The sequence below is a fragment of the Zalophus californianus genome, chromosome 5 (genome assembly GCF_009762305.2).
Source record: "Zalophus californianus isolate mZalCal1 chromosome 5, mZalCal1.pri.v2, whole genome shotgun sequence".
Lineage (NCBI taxonomy): Eukaryota > Metazoa > Chordata > Mammalia > Carnivora > Otariidae > Zalophus > Zalophus californianus.
Genome location: NC_045599.1, coordinates 122,077,473 through 122,101,612, shown reverse-complemented (window position 1 = coordinate 122,101,612; position 24,140 = coordinate 122,077,473). Strand labels below are relative to the sequence as shown.

The following is a 24,140-nucleotide window of genomic DNA, read 5'->3' as shown; positions in this document are numbered from 1 at the left end:
CATTTTCTTTTCCTCTGGAGAATTCCAGCTTTCTGTATAGAATCTACTAACCAATGGGTCCAGTCCCCACTGATTTGTGAAAGAATGATTTTTGGTCCCACTGAAAGACCTAATCAGAGACAGGGGAAAAGGAACAAGAAAGTAGGGGGAAGAAAAAAAAAAAGGAAAACAGAAATGGGTAAAGGGAGGGACGCCTGCGTGGCTCAGTCGTTAAGCGTCTGCCTTCGGCTCGGGTCGTGATCCCGGGGTCCTGGGATCGAGCCCCGCATCGGGCTCCCTGCTTCCACGGGAAGCCTGCTTCTCCCTCTGCCTGCCACTCCCCCTACTTGGGCTTGCTCTCTCTCTCTCTCTTATTTAGAGATAAAATCTCTAAAAAAAAAAAAAAAAAGCACATGTCCTCAAAGCCCTTCAGGAAACACCTAATTTGTCTGGTATACAATAACACAAGGAGGAAGTTTCCGGAAATTAAACTATCTCCCACCAACCAAGAACTTGGATTATATTTTACTTACATTTACTCTTCTTCAGACAGAACAAAAATGATGGCAAAGCAGACACTCCAAGAATCTTAGAGACTCTTCTACAAACTTTCAGACTTCGTGGGACTATTTAAAGGTGTCTTTAAAACTTATTTATTTGATTAATTTAGCACCTAGATCAGATTTTTAAAACATGAATTTATAGAATTCACAACTCTTCATCTCATTACTGACAGAAATGTAAACTGTTCTCTATAAGAAAACTCTAAAAACATACCTTTTATTTTCAGCCAAACTGGCTCCTTCATCCTTCAGCTGCTTACTTTTCTCAGCACAGCCCTCAAAGAGAATTTCTTTCCTACGTTTAATGGCATGAAGCCAGTTCCCTTCTTCATTCTCAACTACATCCTTCTCATCGGCAGCTTCAGCTTCAAACTGCTGGGAAGTGACCTTTGAGACCTTCTCGCCAATTTTCCTCTTCCATCCAAAGGAAGCCATTCTGGGAAATTACAAAGAAACAGCTTTAAAATTCAAAGTTGGCCTTTTATATAAGTTCCCCAAATAACAGTGAAGAAGGGATAACAGAATCAGACTGTCACCACTTTTTAAACTCCTAATTAAATAGTGGATCAAAGCAATAACCAACAAAGGGGGCTCACATCATAAAGAAAGGACAGTAAATATCTCCTGGTGGAAGGGCCATTCCACCTATGAAGTACCTATGAAGGTCAAAAACTTTTGACCTATATGAAGTCAAAAATTAATCCTGAATCAGATCAAGCCTACCAAACTCTACAGTTTATAAGACCTGTGATATAGATGAGCACGCTAGATAACATGTCAGAGATGAAGACAGCAAATAACAAAAACTAAAGAAAAGTAAAACTGGTTTCTTCAAGAAATAACCTTCCAGGGGAAAAAAGAGAGAAAGATGGAGATAAAAAGAGACCTCAGAGACATACTAACCAAATATAACATACGCATCGTGTTTAGCTCTGGATTCAAACACGCCAATGGGGAGGAAATATTTATGAAATATTAGGGAAAATCAGAACTCTGATATTTAATGATATCGAGGAATTATCACTATTGTTTAAGGTATGATAATACTATTGTAATTATGTTTATTAAAAGAATGCTTATCTTTTAGGAATATATAATAAAATATTTCATATGAGATTAAATGATATCTAGAAATTGTTTCAAAGTGATCACCAGGGGTGGGGGGGCAACAGAGGCGAAATATAGATGAAAAGATTGCTCTGGTTGACAATCGATAAAGTTAGTTGATACGTACACAGGATTTCTTGTACTTTCCTTTCTTGTAAACGCTTGAAATTTTCCACAATAAAGAAGTTTTTAAAAGAGTCAAACTTTGTAAATAACTTAATTCACAGGACTACTGGGTGAATCTAGACGATAACAAATGTTAAACTGTTTTGTAAAGCAGCAATGATACACAAATGTAAAAGATAAGAAAGAAAGGACAATTGATGAAACAAAATTAAAGACAACCATAGAAGCATTCAACAAGTATTTATTTAGAGAAGGGATTTACTGAGGGATCCAAGATCACTGATGCACATGGCTGAAATAAAATAAAAGTAATCAACAGAAGGGGACAAAAAAGGAAAAGGGACTATGAAGTTATTCACATGAAAAGGCCCAAGATAATGGCAGAACTTGGAGGGGTGGGGCGCCTGGGTGGCTCAGTCGTTAAGCGTCTGCCTTCGGTTCAGGTCATGATGCTAGGGTCCTGGGATCAAGTCCCGCATCGGGCTCCCTGCTCAGTGGGTCTCCCACTCCCCCTGCCCGGCCGTGTTCCTTCTCTCGCTCTCTCTGTCAAATAAATAAATAAAATCTTAAAAAAAAAAAAAAAAGAACTTGGAGGGGTAAGAAAATTACAGGTCATGTGCCTAAATTCCTAATGAATACAAGGACGTTTCAATAAATTGTAGCAATCAAGAAATACACAGGCAGATTCGGGTGAACCATACGCTCTCCACTGTGGAACAGGGATTGTTCAAAAAGCCCAGGGGAGTAATGTATTATAAGCTATACTAGGGAATTAGGACAATGCCAAACTCTCTCCCCCGACCCATTATAATATAGAAGAATGAGTTTCCTATGTTTGAAGAGGACTATAAGTAACTTAGGGGAAGAACCAAGAAATGGCTCAAAATGAAGTGTGATTACTATGGAACAGAAGGTCAGAGGCACAGAGTGAAGACAATGTAAGAGAATAAATCATTAGGAAGGTCTCTAAGATATCAGGATAAGAGATCTAGATAAGAACTCTTGTGTTTATGATTGTCCCTATGACAAGAAGGAGGATGATTACATTTTCTGGCTTCAAGTTTCCAAAGGGAACTTTGATTCTAAATCAGCAATGTGAGGAAGCAGGTAGTATGGGAACGCTGTTAATACAGGGAGGCAAACTTACTAAAGGCAAATTACATTAGAAATCATTGGTCAGGTCTGTATTATTGGGAGCAGCGGTTAAGGTGGAGAGAAAAGGAAAAAGGAACAGAGACCCACATATATTTTTTAAAAAATTAATAGGTAATCAGACTCCCATTACCCTCCCCCCATCCTCCAACCCAAACCATTGTTCTAAATGTCAAAGACCCCAGATAGTGGTTCTCAACCATGTATGAAAAAGTCACACACAACATTGCCTCAGGTGTTTCTGCCATCTTCCTCCACAAATCCTTTAAGCTCTTCTAGAGATCAGAGGCTGTGGACGTGAGGAGAGAATGACGTTACAGGGATATAAAAGGCCTGATGACCACTAGTAATTGACAAGTTTAGCCTTGAAGAGAGCAAGAATACATTCCTCTCAGACAAGAGTTAATATTGGGTGAAAAGTACAGGCAAGTTCAGGGATCGGTGGAAAGATAATGAAGGATTTCCTACCCCGAAGCTTCACATTTCCCAGAGAAATAGGCAGCTAGTCATCTGCTCCAAGTAAAGGGAAAAGAAATAGATTTGAGTACTTGAGAAGAATAGAAAAGTTCCAAAATAGTCATTATAGAGAAGGGGAAAATAGGAAAAGCAACAATTAGGGATGAATAAAGATAGCAAACAGTATCAACCTTTTTACCAGGTTAAAAAGCATGAATCTGTGGCCAAGGCCATTAGCACAGCTTACTTCAAAACTGTCTGGAGATCACAAGAGCATAGTCAATACACTCCAGAGTAAGTGCTATTAGAGAGTAAACAAAGGATACTATGACTTCAGTGGAGACACTTGAGGCTTCCTGGAGGGGAGCCTGATAAATCTTGAAAAGTAAAAGTTAGCCAGCCTTCAAAGGAGGGTGAGTCCTAGGATACATGCAAAACAGTTTCTAGCCTGAAAAACTTAACACTCAAGAGTTGATTCAGGTATCTCAATTAGTACTAGTTTATTGTTCCTCTAAGGTTATCTGACGTTTTATAATTAAGGCTCTCCTCAATCTATAATTAGATGCACAAGGCGCCAACATCCTAGACTTTAGGTTTTTTCCCCTGGATAAGAAGTCATATGGGTAAATCATAATCATATAGGTTTCACGTTAAACTCATGAAACAACACAAATTCAATTTATACAGACTTATAGTTAATGAACACCATGAAAACTCTAAACAACAAAGTTGTGTTCTAAATTCTTCTGCTGGTACAATGATCCTTACAGTACGCATTCAATTACTGTGGAAGGCTGGACAGTTGGCCCAGCCACAACCCGAGAATGCCTGTCTTCACTGCATCGGAGGATGCAGCACCTAAGGTGAGAAACCACCAGATGAACACCATTAGGAAATCGAAACAGCATCCTTCGGGTACCGGGATGTATTCAGAGGTAAGAAATTAAAGATGCAATTTACCCGAAAACGTCCCCGCAAGAGAGAAACCTGTATTAGCAAGTTCCCCGTACGAAGTTCATAAAGGCTGCCCTGGACGTCACCCGCGAGTTCACCAAGCCGTCCTCAGCCGCAGACAACCCCATCGCGGGGTGGGAAGCAAGCTCTGTGCCGCTCCTCCCACCGCTAAGGGAAGGTCAAAGCCGCACCGGCAGCCGTGGAAACGCGGAAGCCGCTCCTGACGCAAGGCGTAACGGAGGGCCCGACCCCCTAGAACTGCTCCTCTCTAGAGACCAACCTTAGTGTCCCGGCTCAGCCACACCCCTGTTGGGTGTCAACTCCGACGTCTGAAGGTCCTTTCTCCCCTAACCACAAGACCCACCAGCCTTGTTTTCCTCCACTTTCTCCGGCTTCCACCACCCAGTTACCTGATGACCACTCCCCTGGTCCCGTGTTTACATTGTGCTTGCCCTTTTCCCACCGGAAACGGAAGCTAACATGCCCGACCGCCTACCTGCCTGCCTTTGGTGCCAGGTCTCCCAAGAAACTGGCCTGGCCCACCCGGGGCGTCGGAACCATGCAGAGAGACGGGCAGGTAAGAGGCGACTCTCAGAGCCCTTGTGGTTGCCAATCCCTTTCTCGGGACCACAAATCCCAGAAGTCACTGCGGCCGTCCCCACCCCCATTACCCTCTGGGATTTGTAGTTTGAGCCACCCGGGGCCGGAGCGCCCTCTAGTAGCAGCCGGGAGCATCTGGCGCATGGGTGACCGCAGTGCGCGAGCGCGGGAAACTACGGCTGCGCAGGTTGAGGTGCGCGCAGAGAGAGGCAGCCGGGGCCAGACTGCATACCCCTTTCGGTCGGCAGGTGAAACAGATGAGGCTGGGGGATTTGGGGGTAGTTCATAGCATTACGATAGGACCCTGCCCTAAAGGACTTTACAACCTAGCCAAAGAGACCGGCCAGACACAGAGGACAGAAGCAAAACTCCATGGGAAAGGGGACCAGGGCAGCAGATCAGGGAGGCCCGTGGTTCAACTGTAGGCTTCACGTTGGGAAAAAACAAGTCAGTTGGGCCCAAAAGAATTATAACTTGAAAGTAGCTGTGGTTTATGTCTTGAAAAAAATTAAGTGGGGCAATGTAACACAGAGAACTGTTTAGGAAATTGGAAAAATTAAGATTGTTAATTTATCGAAATAGCTATCTTGTGCAAAGGAAGATCATTTTTGTAGACCAGGCTTTCTCAACCTCAGCATTATATTTCAAACTGTATCATCTTCGTTGGGGAAAGGGAGGCCTTTCTGTGCGGGGTAGGATATTCAGCAGCATCCCTGGAATCTACCCACTAGATGCCATTAGCATCCACTCCCACCACTACTACCACCAGGTGTGACAAACAAAATTGTTTCCAGTCATTGCCAAATGTCCCTGGAAGAAAAATTGTTCCCCCACCCCCGCCCCACTGAGAACAGCTGTTGTGGAACAATGATGCTCCAAAGTGATCCTCAGATTCCTGAGGGTTGCCAAGACCTTTTCAAACTATTTTCGAGTTCACAGGAAGACATCATTTGCCTTTTTCACAATGTTGACATTGCACTGATAATGGAAAAGCAGTGGTGGGTAAGACTGATGGCAGCTCAGCTGGAATCAAAGCAGTGATACCAAACTCTGGTAGTTGTCCTTGTATTCTTCTCCACCACACTCATAGTACATACATACATACATACATACATACAGTACATAATTGTATTCACACTCATGGTACATACATACATACACTCAAGAATGTCCTCCACCACACTCATGGTACATACATACATACATACATACACTCAAGAATGTCCTTCATGAAGCAGTAAAACTTATTAAAATGACCCTTGATGCTCATATAGTACTTCTGTATATTGAAGTATGAGGTCTCAAGTAAAAGCACTTGTGAGATTGCATTATAAACTGAAGTAGATACTTTTTTGTGGAATACACTCTTATTGAGAAAAACACCACCAGCAGTCCTGCTGGTTATTCAGGCTTGGGTTTATGACAGGCCTTATCATGAAAATAAACAAATGGAGTCTGTTAACTTCAAGAAAAACAGTTCACAGTGTTGCCAATAATATACGGTCATATCATAGAAATGTATCATATAGAAGTATGTAACTTCTGATATTAATTATAAAAGACACAAAGGCAGTGGCATGTTGCTTAATATGGGGAGAAGCTGACATGGCCGTGTTCACTGCAAACCTAAAACACTGAAAATTCATCAAGCCAAATATTTAGGATTTGGCACTTTTCTATGTTATATACTTCCATAAGCCTTTAAAAAAAACATGTATCTCTCTGACAAGACACTCAGAGCAGGATTTATGCCTTATGGTCACATTCTTAGTGCTTGGTTCATAGTTAAGCTATGAGGGGATACAGTTTGCAGAGTGAATAAGTGGTGCTTGAAGCTGTACCCCTTTCTAGGAGTCTTTCCTAATAATTTTCCTCTGGTAAAGGCTACCTCCAACACTTTTCACACTTCACCCATCACTTACTTTAGCCTATGAACTTGACGTACCTATTAATATATTTAATACATTTCTCATGCTGTTTATTGACAATATCATCATCTTCCAAGTTGCTAGAAACCCTCTAAGTTTATCATAGTTAACATTTACTGGCATTCACAATAAATAGAAGAGTCTATTTGTCTACAATATAACAGTTCAATAAATACTGATTTTTCAAACAAGAGAATTTATTGTACAATTTTATACAGTCAGGGTAAATAAGTATCTGTAGCAATTTATAAATTCCCTAAAGAACAATCTTATGTGCTGTTCATAACATTCTTTAGAACTGTTGTTACAATTGTCAAACTATTTTAAAGATTTAGAATGCCAACAATCTAGCCCAATCAAGCCCTAACGATGCCATATGGGATATGAGTTCATCATAGTTGAATTCTAACAGTAGTGGAATTCTAACCAAATCCAGTGTTAATAAGGAAAACTGGTAACCACTTTGGCTTTTATTGTATTTATCTTAATATATTGTTCAGGTGGTTAGTTTTTAGATGAAATCAAAGATCAGTAATTTTGTTGTTGAGAGAAAAATCACAATGTTTGAGTGCGAAGGTGTGTCTAAGCATGACATTTTACATTTAGACCCATTGTCAAAAGGTGCACAGGTGGTCAGCTACGAACAAGTGCTTTTTTTTTTTTTTAGCTTTCCCAGAAGTTAAAAAATTTAAGCACAATGTAACATGAAAATGTTTTTATCATGTTTTCTAAATCAAAGTATTTTAATTATATGCTTAAATATACCCCAGTCAAACATAAATGAACACATCTCAGAGATACTGTACCACAAAGATTGATTTCACCCTATTACCAATTGATAGTTATGTTCTATGTGGGACTTCAATCATCTTGTCAGGAGAATTCACAATGAAAATGAGATTTCTGTGCGTGGAGAAGATGAACAAGAGTTAGGGGGAAGATTTAAACAACACACGTGTGTCTTTCATTCGGAGGGTGCCAGGCAGAGCAGAGATGCACAGAGCTCTCCATCCTGCCATAGTCCACCAAGCATTCATTCAGTGTGAGTGGTAGCGCTGCAAGGTCAAAAAGCAGGAAGGCGGGGGGGTGGAGAGTGAGAGCACAGGACTTTTGTACAAAATCATTTAAAACTCTGAAAACTACAAAAGCATCTCAAGAGAAAATATAACCGAAGTAAAAGCAATGGAGTTTATTTCAGTGAAATTAAATTAGATATATTAAGCTCCCATATCCCCCAACCTGGTAGAAAAGTTCCTCTCGGTGAGAAATCATTTATTTTAATGGCAAAATTTTTACATTATCAGTAAAATCTGTTATATTTAAAACTATGTATACAGTACATTTCTGGCAAAAACCTTATACATCTTTCAGTTGTCAAGACAAAGTAAAAATATGGTTGCATAAAATCACAAAAAATATAAATTGCTGAAAAGATAATAAAAAAAGATTAAAAATCATTTGCATTGACTCCCCTATATCTTCAGTTAGTAAGAATTTGCAAACTACAAATTTTTTTGAAAATTCTGATGCAACCTTGACATATTCAACCAAAAGTTGTCATTTCAAATGTCCCAGCTTAAAAAAGAATTTACTGCAATAATCTGTGCATTTATCATACTATTTGTACAAGTGCAATATTTAAATATCTTCAAAATAAAATTCAGTAACTAAAAGGAATCACAATAACTTAATAAGAAGCAAAGTTTACAAAATTAACAATTTTTAGAAGGTCCTATTTAATTGGTTCCTCCTTTTGTTCTCCCCACCCCCCCCACAACAGCTTATAGAGACATTATGAAGATGTCTTAGGTCTATATACAAATCTGTAACTTTAAAAATAGTCTTCTGTTCTTAACATCAGAAACATAATGTTGCATTTATAGACCCTACATTAAATCAATATCCCCAAAACACAGGGCCACATACAGTTATAAATACAGTTTTGAACTTAAAGTTGAATTCCTATTATTTTATACAGCTTTCAGATTCTAAGTTGAATAGACAAGCCCTGGACAAAAGAAGCAGATTTTTGTTTTGAACTCAGTGCGTTTCTAGGGGTGCTGGAACCAAATCTACAACTACAGTTAACTATGCAAGCTATTAAGACACTTGAGTACATTACTGCCTGGTTACATAGGTGCTCACTGTATTTGCCAAAAACAGTCCTATAATACAAAGGTATGAAATGAGAAATAAGATAGCTCTTTTGCAATGGAAAAATGATTGATAACAAAAAAATCAATACCTTGATGTTAAAATAGTATAAGGCAATTATGGGTGATATAGTATTTTTTATTTTTTATTAGCATACACATGACACCAATTTTAACTGAGGTGACTTTAAATTTTCATTTACAACTACTACAGAATGCTACTAGGAAAAAGGAAAGAGCAGGAAAAGAAAATATAGAGATCTTATAAATATTAATTAAGCATCTTTGCAGTTCCCATAATGCTTTTTAAAAAGTGATTAAAATCCAAAACATATGTGACCATTTAGAACTAACTGATCTGTTCCATATTTTACTGAAATAATGTCATATCTGACTAAGGAGACATAACCAAATGCAATGTGTAAACTTTCACTGAATCCTGGATTGAATAATGAGCTATGTAAGAAATTTGGAGGACAACTGGGGAAACCTAAATATGCATGATTAGATGACATTAGGAATTACCAATTTTATAGTAGCATTATAGTTTTTTAGGAAAATGTCATTTTTAGGAGATGCTTGAAGTGTTGCGGGTGATTAAGTATGTCAGCAACATCCAAATGGTTCGGGGGGAAAGCATATATGTATATACATATATATATATACACACACACATATATACCAACTGTATCTATATACATATATAGACATAAACCAAACATGGCAAAATGTTGACCAGTGTGGAATCTAAGTGGTAGATACACATGTGATCACCCAACAGCCTTTCAATTTTTGTTTTTTAAAAATGTTCATGATAAAATTTGGGAGAAAAAGTCTTATCTGAGCATTCAAACAGTTTGTAAGAAATGTTCTGTGTGCTAAATCAATTTAAAAGATACATAATTGAATAGAAATTTTTTATATACATTCAATACTGACATGAGCAGCGAAATTTGTGAGATTGACGAAAACATGATTTATTTATAGTATATGCAACTCAGCTCTTGTGACAAAAAGAGAAATTTATGTACAGAATATAGTGAGACAAATTTTAAGATCTACCTTAGTGCCTAGAGTATCTGAATATTTAAGTTCTGTGCATTTTTGGACTTACCAAGCTAAAGAGAAAATTTTAATTATGTCTAATATCTTTGATGTGCTTACCAGATACTAAAGAATATTAAGGGAAGAGACATGGAAGAGTCATCCAGACTGTCACTACTGTTGGAAGATACTTGCTCTTTAAGAAGATAAGGAGCCCCCAAAACAAAATCACCTCTAAAGGTCTCTGGGATTCTAGGCAAATATTTATTGAATAAATTTGTGAAGCAGTTATGTAACACATCAACATGTAATAATATATGAAGGCCTTTATGGTAAATTAACATTCTACAAAGCCCTGTGTACACTAAATATAAAATAGCCAAATATCAAGTGAGCCTGAGAGACCTATAATTCATTGTGAATATTACATTATGCTATATGCCTACCGAACAATGAACAACAAAATTATCTTAATTCATTTTTGCACATTAGGCTTTTAACTATTAATCATATTCCAATTCCTGTGCAAACTGCATTCCAAAAGGCCAATCCTCAGTTATAATTATGTATAACTTGATTATAAATGGAAGCATTTGGCTATGATTTATTACGCATGCTTATTGCTATCAAAGAAATAAGCAAAGTTTTAGGTTTACTGTGCAAGAATTTTAATTAGATTCGCACACATCTCAAAAAATTCTATAGTGTGACTTCCAGGTCTTGGAGTTAGGTCAACAGGAGAAGAGTCAAGTGAGGTCAAAGATGAGGTAAGAGAAGCTTCTGAGGATTTTCCTTGAGCCTCAGCATCTGAATCATTCCTTTGGCAAGATCGATAGTTGCTCACTGATCCCGATCTCTGTGGAGTAGCAGTCCCTGATTTGGCTTCAGTAATTTCATCTGGAGAAAAAATTTCAATGTATTATAATCCATGACACCCCCCCCAAAAGTTTAATAGTGTTTAATTTGCTTCTTTGAGACCACTGACCAGCTATCAAGACCATGTTTATGCTGAATACTTTCTAAATAGAGGTGATTTGCCTTTTTTCCTTACAGTATGTATTCTCCTGATGGCTAATTAAGATTGGGCACAGTACATAGTTACTCATCAGTCTTGCAATCCAAAGTTAAGAGCCCAATAAACTAATAACGTGGGGCTCAATAAACATCCTTCCCTTAGCGATAAAAATTAATCCCTCTGTATTAAAATCATTGAATAAATGCACTTAAAATTTGGAAATAATACTGGAAATCACCTCATCCAACTCTGTTCTGATAAAAAAAACATAAACCCCAGAAAGTGAAGTGACTTGCCATAGGTAATAAACAAACAGAGAGGTAAATCTAGAACCTGCATCTCCTATCATTTCAGTAGTTTTTACTCTCCCACTTTCTCTTCATATTTAAGATCTCATAAAAGAGCAATGATTCCAATAAACAGAAATCAAGGAAAGCCTAAAGTTGGGAACAGAGTACAAAAACAGTAAATGCTCGGGGTGCCTGGGTGGCTCTGTCAGTTAAGCATCTGCCTTCAGCTCAGGTCATGATCCCAGAGTCCTGGGATCGAGCCCCTCATCGGGCTCCCTGCTGAGCTTCTCCCTCTCCCTCTGCCTGCCGCTCCCCCTGCTTGTGCTCACTCTCTCTGTGTCAAATAATAAATAAAATCTTTAAAACAAAACAAAACAGTAAATGCTCATTCAACTGGCAAACCCAGGGGCTAGTAAACCCAAGGTTATAAATTTGATCCAAATACAATGAGAAATACAAAATCCATTCCATATCGCAGACTACATGAGTATGTGTTAGCAGATAAACAGCATCTGGACAGAGAGATAAGCAGACAAACAGCTTTAGCCAGTATATCACCACTCAGACCTGTGTCTTTCTGATACTAGGAAGGTACTATCCTTTGGTTTATAAAGAAGACAAAAAATTCATAGGTAAATCTCATCTAATAGTTCCACATAATCTTAGATGAACAGAGTGGTAATATATCACTGATTTGGCCAATGAAGAACTGCCATAAATTTGTACTTAAATAAAGGCTCAGTTTGTGAGAGAACATTTATATATACAGTTATACTCTGTTATAAGGCTGGGACAGAGAGAGTATTTACCTGAATTATGAATCACCTGTGTTCCATCAAGCTTTTTAATAGATAACATAAATTAGTTTTTAAGAGGGTATTCCCATGGGAAATCTGAATTAATATAAATTTCAGGGGTGCCTGGGTAGCTCAGTCGGTTAAATGTCCAACTCTTGATTTTGGCTCAGGTCATTATCTCAGGGCATGGGACTGAACCACGCATAGGGCTCCATGTTCAGTGGGGAATCTGCTTAGGATTCTCTCTCTCCCTCTGCCCCTTTCCCTCTCACTCTCTCTCACTCTCAAATAAATAAAATCTCTTTTAAAAGATTTATTTATTTGAGAGCGAGGACATGAGAGAGACAGCATGAGCAGGGGGAGTAGCAGAGGGAGAGGGAGAAGCAGACTGCCCGCTGAGCAGGGAGCCCAATGCAGGACTGGATCCCAGGACCCTGAGATCATTACCTGAGCCAAAGGCAGACGCTTAACCGACTGAGCCCCCCAGGCACCCCTAAACAAATAATTTCTTTTAAAAAAATAAATTTCAAACCATGTTTGGTATCACACCATTTACTAAAAGTCTATTATAGTCTACTCATATACATACACTGGGATATAAGATATTCTTCCCATGTAAAAATAAAAACAAGAACAAAAACGTCTACTTTCTGCGGTTAATAATTTACCTCAACCTAATCAGTCTAAATAGTTAAGATATCCTAGCAAACTATACATAATGGTAATCAAAGACACTTTCCAAATACAGGTTTTCATTTTCAAAATATTAAAACAGTAAAACAATATTTAACATTTCTTTAAAAAAATTCAAGGAGGTATTTTAAATATTTTATACTGCAGTAAGGTCACCGTTTTGATGACCAATTAAATAGCCAACTAAAGTTTGAATATTTCAGTGATTTGATCATCATATTGTCTCTATGACTGTAGGTAAATAGAAATGCACAACAGTCTAAAATTAAGGTTAACAATGTCACTTTTAACTAATTATGACAGTTATCTTGAACATAAGATGCTTTAGTCCCAGGAATCCTTATATAGTGCCTTCATATAAAAGTCATCTATTATTGGGCGCCTGGGTGGCTCAGTCAGTTAAGCGTCTGCCTTCAGCTCAGGTCATGATCCCAGGGTCCTGTGATCAAGCCCCGCATTAGGCTCCTTGCTCAGCAGGGAGTCTGCTTTCTCCCTCTCTCTGCCTGCCACTCCCCCTGCTTGTGGTCTCTCTCTCTCTGTGTCAAATAAACAAAATCTTTAAAAAAAAATAAGTGAGTATTTAAGAACACTTTATTGAGAGATAGATAAAGATGCTGGGTGAGAGGAGAAAAATAACCCTAAGTCCCTAACCTGTCCAAAACATTTCTCTCTCAGTCCCCTGCAAGAAACCTTACTCAACAAATAATTTTTTTTTTCCTTTAAGGGCACCGTGAGCCCTTTTGTTTTTTTTTTTTTGAAAGATTTTATTTATTTATTTGACAGAGAGAGACACAGCGAGAGAGGGAACACAAGCAGGGGGAGTGGGAGAGGGAGAAGCAGGCTCTCTGCCGAGCCACCCAGGTGCCCTTGACAAATAATTTCTTGTCCTATGAGCTACTAATCAAATCTGTTCACATTGCCTTATCAGTCAACTCTAAAAGCTACTTGTACTTTAATTCTTAAATGAAAAATAAAAATATTAAATATCAGATATAAAAAAATACTAGTCAACATTTATTTCCAAATAAAACATTTTATCTATCAAAATGAACCACACCAAAAACAGAAATGTGGCAGAAACTATCACTTTAGGATCAGACTACACCTGGCTTTAAGACAATCTTAAAAGGACAATACACAGTAAGATTACAAGAAAAACACGACTCATAAATGTCTACATCACAGAGGCACAAAATCACATTTTATACTCTCTTGCTATTGAATTACTAGGAAGATTCAAGAAACTTCAAAAGAATCAAAGACTAAAAAGCCAAGTTAGGTAACAAGTCTAGTATGTCAACTGTGTTGTTTTGTGGGATATACATACCATCAATACTACGGAAATCCAGTAAGTACGTTCTACTATCCACTTGGTATAACTGTAGACTCATTTTGGAGTATGTACTTGTCACAGGATTCTTCCTTCGAACACGCAAATAATAGGGGTTTACAACCTAGTATATGGTATGGACAAAAACAAAATCAAAAGCAATTCTTCTAGAAAAAATTTTATAGACTAGAGGTTTGCCAAATGTGCTTAAAATCGGAATGCCCTTTCTTTCTTACCTTCCATTCATAATCCAGCTGTTTAATTGCTCTACAAACTTCTGCCATGATATCATTCGGTCGACTTTGACTTCTAATTCCCAAATGCCATTTTGCTTTCCTTACACCTTGGTGTTTGGATTTCTGTGGATTTAATTCATCAAGGGTGTGGCGTGCCCTTGGTGTTTCAGCAACCAAGAATGGTACTCTTTCAGGATGGGGCCGAGTCAAATGGTGATCATCGAGAAAAGAATCAGGTGGGCTTGTTGCCAAGTAAAAATCTTTGGCCTCATTCATTATTCTCCTGTTATCTATTATGAGGTGGTAGGCCACTGCCAAAGGGTCCTGGTGATTTCTGTTATAAAGGCAGCTGAGAACCTCCTCTTCTGAGCACTCAAATTTTTCACATACTTCTTTTAAGGCTTCATCATCAATCATGGTTGAACTATATGATGGATCCTCGGGAAAAAGATATTTTGGAAGGTCTTGTTTAAACCATTCATGTTCCCTGAGAGAAAATGGCAGGGTCAGGAGGAGGATTTTGAGTAGAGAGGAGACTGCAAGTAACAGTTTGAGGAGTATAGGATATGAATTCACTTATATTTATATTCATATTGTATTTTAATTTTTTCAAACTGAGACTTTCCTCTTCTGGCTCACATTTCATTGTGTATACTGGAGGAAATGCTCCAACCACCTTCTGGTTTTAAGAGGGAGAAAGCAGTGCTGTACCAACAGGAAAAGAAATGTCTACACTTTTATTTAAAGTTTTGGCACAAATGAAAAGAACAATATTCTGCGGCTTCATTATAATTCTTTTCTGATATAATGTTAGGTGAAAAAACCGTAACAACAAAAACAGACAAGTACCATTCACTGAATGCTTACTAGGTGGTAGGTTTTAGGCTAAATACTTACTATACATTATCTCAACTCATAAAACAATTCTATGAAGATAATAACATCTCATTTTTAATGAAGGAACTGAGAGTTTCCTAACTTCATATATAAAAGGATATGTTTGACCTGAACTATGTCAAAAACAGCTAAAACTAAAAACATCAAGAAAGGAAACACCCAAAAGAACAATGACTATCTTCTGGGTGACAGAATTAAAGATCATTTTAGTTTTCTATTTTTTGGGTGTTTTCTAATTCCAATTGTCAATTCCAATTGTCACATATTACATTTAAATTGTAAAAAATATGTAAACACAAGAAAAAGCATCTTTCACTTAGATATTTTAAATTTTAGAGGATGATTTGTCCTTTTCCATGGGTGGTATAAACATGCCTTTCCATATGAAACTTACAAACCAGTAATTTCACATGTGATTCAGTGTATACCACCCCAAAACCACACATGTCATTTGGTGAAGTTAAAAATGTCCTCATTACTCGAGATAAACAAAAGAAAAAACAGAGTAATTCAAAAGATCAGAACTCAAATAGTGACACAAATTTACTACTACTGAAAAGCATTAATCTTCATGAGTCAAATATGAGGCATACTACAGAAAATCTTGAAGAACCACTACAAATGTAAAATCCATCAGGGTCCTTTTTATTTCACATTAGCTATTTTTTCAAATTTAAAACAATATAATATTCATTGTTACAATTTCAAAAGAAAGATGCATAAGTAAAAAGCCTTGAAAGCCCTTCCTACTACTAATCTTCTTTCCCTAAGGTAGCCTGTTCAGTGTGTATTTTTAAATACCAAAATAAAATAAATGTGCCTATATACTGTATTTTTTAACATAGAAATGGCATTACATTGTACATACTGTCCTGCAACTTTTTCTTTCACTTAACTTGTATCATTGAAACTATTAGATCTGATAATCTCCAAGTTGCATAATTACCTGATATCTTTGATTGTGGCCCTCTTCATGGGATCCACCTGTAGCATATGTTTCAAAGGCTAATCACAGACGGATTTAAATACTGAGGGGTATAAAAGATCCCATCACATATCTTCTTAAAAAGAGTTGGCACATGATCATCATCAAATGGAAGGGTTCCACATAATAAAGCATAGAGAATAACCCCACTGCTCCATATATCTACCTCTGGACCTGCATACAATCTGTAACAGGAAATATCAATTGGATTAAATAATCATAGTAACTTGAGAGCCAATCAATCAAAAATTTTCAATATGGACACTTCATAAAGAATTATGAGAGTATGATTTCTATAGCCATTCCTACACACTACACATAAGGATTCTATACTAATTCTATCAGTATTATCTTTGAAAACAAGTCAAGAATTTAAGTTTAGACTATAGCTAAAATTCTGTTCTTACTACCTTACTATGATCCTTATAAAATCAATTAAGAATGTTCTTTAAACCCACTGTCTCCCAATAACCCAAGACCTCCTACCAAGGCGAATGGGGCCTGAGGCTATGTCAGAAAGCCAAGCTGACTGGTTCACAGAAGATTCTAAACTGGTATTTGCAATACACTGTAGCCAACTGACTTAACTACCACAGGCTGTTAGGTCAAAGTCTGGTTTTGGGGAAAGGATGTTTATAAACTGATCAAATAAATTGTTGAACTGATCCATAAATACCGCTTTGAGTACAAGTTCCCACTCATCCAAACCTGGCAGGAAGTCCTTATCCAAACTGGAAAAGCAGACTTCAGTAATGGCCCGTGTATACATGCACATTTACAATACATTTCTTTTGTTTATTTAATTAACACTGCCACCAGGTCTTGAACTGTTTTCTTCCAAAACAAATTACATGACACAAATGAAGTAATTTAAAAACATTTTCTGAACATTAGGCTGATATAAAAAGATAATGATGATGGGCGCCTGGGTGGCTCAGATGGTTAAGCGTCTGCCTTCGGCTCAGGTCATGATCCCAGGGTCCTGGGATCGAGTCCCGCATCGGGCTCCCTGCTCAGCGGGAGCCTGCTTCTCCCTCTGCTTCTCTCTCTCTCTCTCTCTCTCTCTCTCTCTGTCTCTCATGAATAAATAAATAAATCTTTAAAAAAAATAAAAATAAAAAAAAAATAAAAAGATAATGATGAACCTTGATAAATTTAAAATTAGATACTTCTGCCTTATTCACAGCCATGCCTTTACCCAAATATAATTTCTCTGAGCACACTAGGCAAGCAAGCTTATGAAAACAGACAGAAAATACTGTAGTACTTCTGCATTCTGAATTAGGATGTGAAGCTTTGCACAGTGGCAGTATCGTAGCCAATGAGGTTTATCCGAGGCGCGATTATTGCTAACTGAATTAGGATGTGAAACATTCAAACAAAGAAACATGGTTTTAGTGTAAATTAATAAAAGTTAATTACAAAAATTAGTAAACAAACTTAACCATCTGTTTTCAATTTCAGTAGGAGAGTGAAGAACAATAACTTTAAAAAATTCCTGCCATCTAAGCTATTTGAAAGCTGCACTTTATGTGTAGTATGTAGCCATGGCTATAGAAACCATACTCCTGTTCTCAATGCTGGTAATTGAGAGGTTCGAATTCTTATAATACTGTAGTCTCTAGAAGATTTAAAAATGAAAAATTCAAAATAAATGAGTCTGATGATTTTATCATACTTCAGTCTAATTCCCCAAGACACCTTATCATAAACATAAAGCTACTACAGAATGCCTTTCTATCAGGGCGCCTGGGTGGCTCAGTCAGTTAAGCATCCAACTCTTATTTCAGCTCAGGTCATGATCTCAGGGTTCTGGGATCAGGCTCTGAGCTCAGCAGGGAGTCTGCTTGAGGAGTTTCTCCCTCTCCTTCTGCCCCACCCCCCAACTCACACACTCTCTGTAAAATAAATAAACATATCTTAAAAAATGCCTTCTATCTGAAAAACTAAAGGTACACATTACACTTTTAACTCTTCATCTAAGTAAAACCATTTCCAACCAGTAGGTATTAATATATTCAAGTTTTTAATGTCTGACCTTTAAAACTTGCTAGTTTTAGGGTCCCTGTGGCTCAGCTGGCTGGGCCTCTGACTCTTGATTTTGGCTCAGGTCTTGATCTCAGGGTCCTGAGACTGAGCTCCCCCATCAGACTCCATGCTCTGCAGGGAGTTTGCTTAGTATACCCCCCTCTCCCTCTCCCCTCCCCAACCTCATACGCACACACCCACGTGCTCTCTAAAATAAATAAATCTTTAAAGAAAAAAAAACTTGCTAGTCTTAAACCTTCAATTTCTACTGGGGGAAAAAAGTGAGAAGTATTCTGATCTAACTACTTTATAGATGATATTGACATGCAAACCAATATTCTCTTCTATAAATGGAATCCTTAATTCTTAGTTATGTTTTATTCTTAAAACATAACACTTTCTGGATAAGGAAAGAATAAGCCTTACATGTCTTTCTTTCGCTAGAATTTAATACGACACTACAGACAGACAAAATCTAAGAGAAAAAAAATTATATAAATGTACAAGGGTGGAAGAAAGGGTGTCAAATACTACCTTCCTGAAATTACTTCTGGTGCAGCATAGTTGGGTGAACCACAACTTGTTCTTAAAAATTCACCATCTGACATCATGTTTGAAAGACCTGAAAATGCACAAAATCAATATTCAAGACTTCCCAAGGACAAAAATAAAACAAAACTCCATTGAACAGTAAAACTGAGTTTGCATTGAAGTGATAAATCATCATTTTGTCCTTTGCTTCAACAAATTCTGTCTTTACTGTTTGCAAATATTTTGCCATTATGCCCTAAAACTTGTAATCTATTTCAGCATTTAAAGTTAGTGCATTATTGGAATTTAATGAGTATATATTAAGCTACTGGTTATTCCGCTTACTAGAATAAATTTGGCATATTTAAATTTATTAATACGGAAACTACTAGGGAAAAAATGTACAACAGATGAGTAGAAGAATTAAAATTCAAAGTTTCTATTAACCCCTGTTTGATTCTTTAAAAATAAAATAAAATAAAATAAAATAAAATAAAATAAAAAAAACAGTAACTTTGAGTATCAAAGTTTCCTCATAGTTTTACTCCAAAAAGAAACCTCTGCCTCCTCAAAAATGCATTAGGTAAAAATAATCATGACAAGAGCGCCTGGCTGGCTCAGTTGCCAGCATGCAGCTCCTATCTCAGGATTATGAGTTCAAGCCCCAGGTTGGGTACAGAGATTATTTAAAAATAAAATCATTAAAAAAAAAACAAAAACAAATAATCATCATCATGACAACTGAGGAGTAAGGAAGTCAAATAATTTAGTCAGCAGCAAACCAGTAGCTCAGAGCTGATTGGCAGTGCTCAACGAATCTCTACAGATTATAATACACATATCCCAACTGAGGAAAATAGTTACAACAATCTCCTCTGATTTGAACTGAAGCTAAGCAAAAGAGAGTTGCAGAGATTCATTTTCTTAGATTTAATAATGTCAGTGGCAATTTACATAGAAAATAAAGGAAAAATAAATTCATTTTTGACAATCAAAATAATGTTCCTCCAAGCTGAAATTATGTTTTTCTATCATTTAAAATATTCTTTTTTTTTTTAATAATTTTGTTCATATAATTTACCTTCTGGCTTTCAGAGTTTGAGTAACCCATTCCAGTCTCTCCTCTTGCTCTATACTTGATCAAAAGAACACACTGGAAATAAGGTTGCTAACTTCTCCTTCACAAATAAGTCTCAAATCAAATGATGCTTCTAAGGCTACCAACTTAAATTATTTACCTACTGTCGTTAAGACTCAATTCTAAAGACAAAAAGCTAAGAAGAGAATTCCTTATCTCTTCTCCTTTTTGTATGTTCATAGACAAAATGGTGAGGATACACTATTTGGGGGTACTCAATCCACTGCACAGGAGTAAAAGTTATGGGACGCCTGAGTGGCTCAGTCGTTAAGCATCTGCCTTCGGCTGGGGTCATGATCCCAGCGTCCTGGGATCAAGCCCCACATTGGGCTCCCTGTTTGGTGGGGAGCCTGCTTCTCCCTCTCCCCTGCTTATGCTCGCTCTTTCCCTCTCTAATAAATAAATAAAAATCTTTGAAAAAATAAAAAGCACCACTGAAGCTAATTAAAAAAAGAAGTAAAAGTTATCTGAAGAATGCTATTCATGTTCATTAAACATAATGAATACGTGAAACTATAAAAATCTCCTTACCAAAGTCAGCTATCTTTGCATTCATGTGTGCATCAAGCAGGACATTTTCAGGTTTCAAATCTCTATGGACCACCATATGCCTGTGACAATAATCCACACCAGAAAGGATCTGTTGAAACAGACGCCGACTTTCTTTTTCATCCAGCTAAGAAAAGTAGAGAGGCATTTTAAAAGTGTGTTTTTCAGAAGAAATTCTTCTACCTACAATTCTCCAACCTATAAGACTGTCAAAATGCATGAAATCTTCCAAATGAACCTCATCCTGAGACACTTTTGAAATAGGCAGGAGATGGATATATACAGCACAAAATGCTAAGAGGATCTTGGAACCCAAATCAGTAATTCAACTTTCTGTTATCACCTTTGTGACTACATTGTAATAGCTTGCTTTCCTCTATATTTCATGAGCTATGTCAAATAGTTTCAATTTCTACTTGAAACTAGATGTTTTCTCCTATAAATTAGAAATGTTTAATCCTTCATTCCTTTAATAAATATTTATTGAACATCTTCAATGTGCCATGCACTGTTTCAGACACTCGAGATACAGCAATGAATAAAACAAAGGTCCTAATCTAGTTGAAGAAAATCGACAACAGGGACGCCTGGGTGGCTCAGATGGTTAAGGGTCTGCCTTCGGCCCAGGTCATGATCCCAGGGTCCTGGAATCGAGCCCCGCACTGGGCTCCCTGCCTGGCGGGAAGCCTGCTTCTCCCTCTCCCTCTACTGTTCCCCCTGCTTGTGTTCTCTATTAAATAAATAAATAAAATCTTTTTTAAAAAATTGACAATAAAAAATAAATATAAAAAATAACATCAAGGAGTGTTTTGAAGAAAAATAAAGCAGAATAGGGACACAGAGAATTATGTTGGGGTGGATGATACTATTTTAGACTATATGAGGAAGATTCAAGATTTTTAATGAATTAGCAAGCAATCAAATTATATGTCCTGAAATAAAGATATTCTAGTTTTAACAAAGAAAAACCTTTATTCATTTGTTTAATAAAATATAAAAAGCATGTATCTGAAAAAAGTTATCTTATGTAGCAACTAACATTTTAAAAAATATTCTTGGGGGGCCTGGGTGGCTCAGTTGTTAAGCGACTGCCTTCGGCTCAGGTCCTGATCCCAGGGTCCTGGGATCGAGCCCCTCATCGGCTCCCTGCTCCGCGGGAAGCCTGCTTCTCCCCTCTCCCACTGCCCCCTGCTTGTGTTCCCTCTCTCGCTGTGTCTCTCTCTGTCAAATAAATAAATAAAATCTTTAGAAAAAAAATTCTTTAAGAAATCTCACTCAAAAAAAAAAAAAAACCTTCTCATTCCATTTATCCATATTTTCTTCTTATGATTTTTTTTCTCAAAAGTAATAACCATTACTTGGATGAGCCTCTACCAAGAAGTCACATTTATAAACAGCCTATTAATTCTCTAGGTAACGGACTCTAATATGCAATTCTCTAACAGAGGCCACAAATTAGCATTCTAAAACCAGACTTCTACACTTCACATGGCATGGACAATCTAGGAGAAAAGATAAACTAGTAATTTCTTTTGAAAGCAAAATTAAAACTACTGAAGTACTATGAGATACCCTTCCTCCAGAGAAAATAACAATGTGTTAGCAATCTCATTTATTTCTAGCAGAAATGTAGGTTCACTTTTTTAATACAATTTTATATCAAACATACTAAGTGAAAAAAGAATGTGTTCTAAATGTGAAAGAAAACTTAACTGATTAAACAAAATATAATAGGTAAACTAACAGGCTACAAAATTAAAATTATATTGACAAATACAGTACAAAGATGGAGGGGAAGTCTACAAAAGAATATTAGAAAAGTTAAAGCATATTTCCAGTTAAACATGGCAGATCGAACCTTTTGTCTCCACCCTTTGAAATATCACTAAATGACATTAGCATATAAAGACAAAAAGAGCAAGACAGCAGTCATCAAGAGGAGTCGATGGGCATTAAGGAGGGCACATTAAGGAGGGCAGACCCTATGTATATGCTACATAGAACAAGTCATGAGCACTGGGTGTTATATGCAACCAATGAATCACTGAATTCTACCCCTGAGACTCATAATACACTATATGTTAACTAAACTGAATTTAAATAAAAAATTAAAAAAAAGAGAAATCACTAAACTGTAGAATGGATGAATAGTGATAAAGACGTCACCAACAGAGAGAGCAGAACCTAAGCCCACAGGGTTGGAAATCAATAATAAACTAGCCTGCACACAGAACCCTGGAAAAGCTTTTAGAAGCCTTGGAAATTTGGGAAGGGAGAAATGAGAGGATGGAAACAGGACAATCGGTTTAAAGTAAGAAGTTTTAAACTCACCCCACCTGAGGAATAAGACCATGATTTACTCTAGGAAGGCTGAACCAGCTCTGTTCTCAAGGACACCAAGGCAGAGATGAGGCACCAGAAGGAAAACATGGGGATTAGTGGAAGTCAACATACTAACTACTGAGACTTGCAGGCCTCTTCCCAATTCAGCTCTCAGAGTACTGACAGCTAATACCCTCAAGAAATTGGAAGGTTTCTTCTGGAGCAACTTGCTGATCTAAGGAAAAATATTTGAAATTACGGACATTTGGTATATCCTAATAAAATGGACAGATCCCTACCTATTCAAAGGATGGGAAGGCCCACCAGTCAATAAGTTCCACCCTCATGAGCTTGGCATTTAGTACCTCACTCAAATAAATATAAGTAGACAACCAAGAATCACCAGACATCTGAGGCAGGGCCATGTACAAAAGACCAAGACCCAATAAAATGGAGCACAGAAGGTACAGTAACAATGCAGGAAACAGATGAAGACTTAAAAAAACAAAAACAAAACAAAACAAAAAAACACTACAACTGTTGACTCTTAATTACAGTTAACAAACTTATGGTTACCAAAGGGAGATGAGTGGGGGCATGGGTGAAATGGTGATGGGGATGATGGGGAATAAAGTACACTTATCACGATGAGCACTGAGTAATGCACAGAAGTGCTGAGTCACTAGGCTGTACACCTGAAACTAATATTACACTGTGTGTTGATTATACAGGAATTACAATTAGAAACTTTAAAAAAAAACCTAATTGTTATCCTCAGATAAGGTTATTGTATCTGTTGAGCAGAACTGGCTATTTAAAAAAGAAAATTTCAGAAAACAAGAAAGATCTTTGAAATAGAAAATATGACAGCTGAAATGTTAATATGCAACAGGTAAACAATTGAAGAAAATTCCCATAATGTAAACCAAAATGACCAAGAAATGACAAATGGAAAAGATAAGAGAACAAGATGCCAATTCAACTTTTGCCTGTTTCCATTATTCCAAGCATAACATAGTGGGGGGGAAGGGAGAGTTAGTGAACAGAGAAGTAGAATACCTGAAAATTGAAAAGAACCATATTAAAAAATGGTAAAATCAAATTAACTTGGTCATTTAATGAGCTTGGTTTTGATGAAAGTAAACAGATATGCTACATAGAACAAAAGAATGAATGATATAAAGAACTTCAGATTGGTAGGGAAAAAATGGCTTCTCATTGCTAGATACAGGTCTTCTAGAAAGAGGTTTTAGCGTACCACATAACC

General features: G+C 37.1%; 2 protein-coding genes and 1 non-coding gene across 5 annotated transcripts in view; 1 reads left to right on the top strand and 2 right to left on the bottom strand.

Moving 5' to 3' along the window:
• Positions 1 to 4,956, bottom strand: part of TTC33 (tetratricopeptide repeat domain 33) — a 35,021-nt gene extending 30,065 nt beyond the window's left edge. Inside the window, exons 1-2 of one of the 3 annotated variants that reach the window (XM_027605911.1) lie at positions 4,834 to 4,956; positions 757 to 978 (exon numbers count right to left, since the gene is read on the bottom strand). In XM_027605911.1, coding sequence (XP_027461712.1) covers positions 757 to 978; positions 4,834 to 4,898 — 287 coding nt within the window. In that variant the 5' untranslated portion in view covers positions 4,899 to 4,956. The other 2 variants (XM_027605912.2, XM_027605913.2) reach the window with 2 other exon arrangements.
• A 3,083-nt stretch (positions 4,957 to 8,039) lies between these two features.
• Positions 8,040 to 24,140, bottom strand: part of PRKAA1 (protein kinase AMP-activated catalytic subunit alpha 1) — a 31,475-nt gene continuing 15,374 nt past the window's right edge. The window contains 7 exon segments of the mRNA XM_027605901.2: positions 8,040 to 10,959; positions 14,185 to 14,311; positions 14,424 to 14,910; positions 16,267 to 16,324; positions 16,327 to 16,490; positions 18,868 to 18,955; positions 20,534 to 20,678. Coding sequence (XP_027461702.2) covers positions 10,715 to 10,959; positions 14,185 to 14,311; positions 14,424 to 14,910; positions 16,267 to 16,324; positions 16,327 to 16,490; positions 18,868 to 18,955; positions 20,534 to 20,678 — 1,314 coding nt within the window. The 3' untranslated portion in view covers positions 8,040 to 10,714.
• On the top strand, positions 17,598 to 17,731 carry LOC113930123. Its single transcript, XR_003522468.1, has one exon. It is a non-coding gene; the product is annotated as a U4 spliceosomal RNA (small nuclear RNA).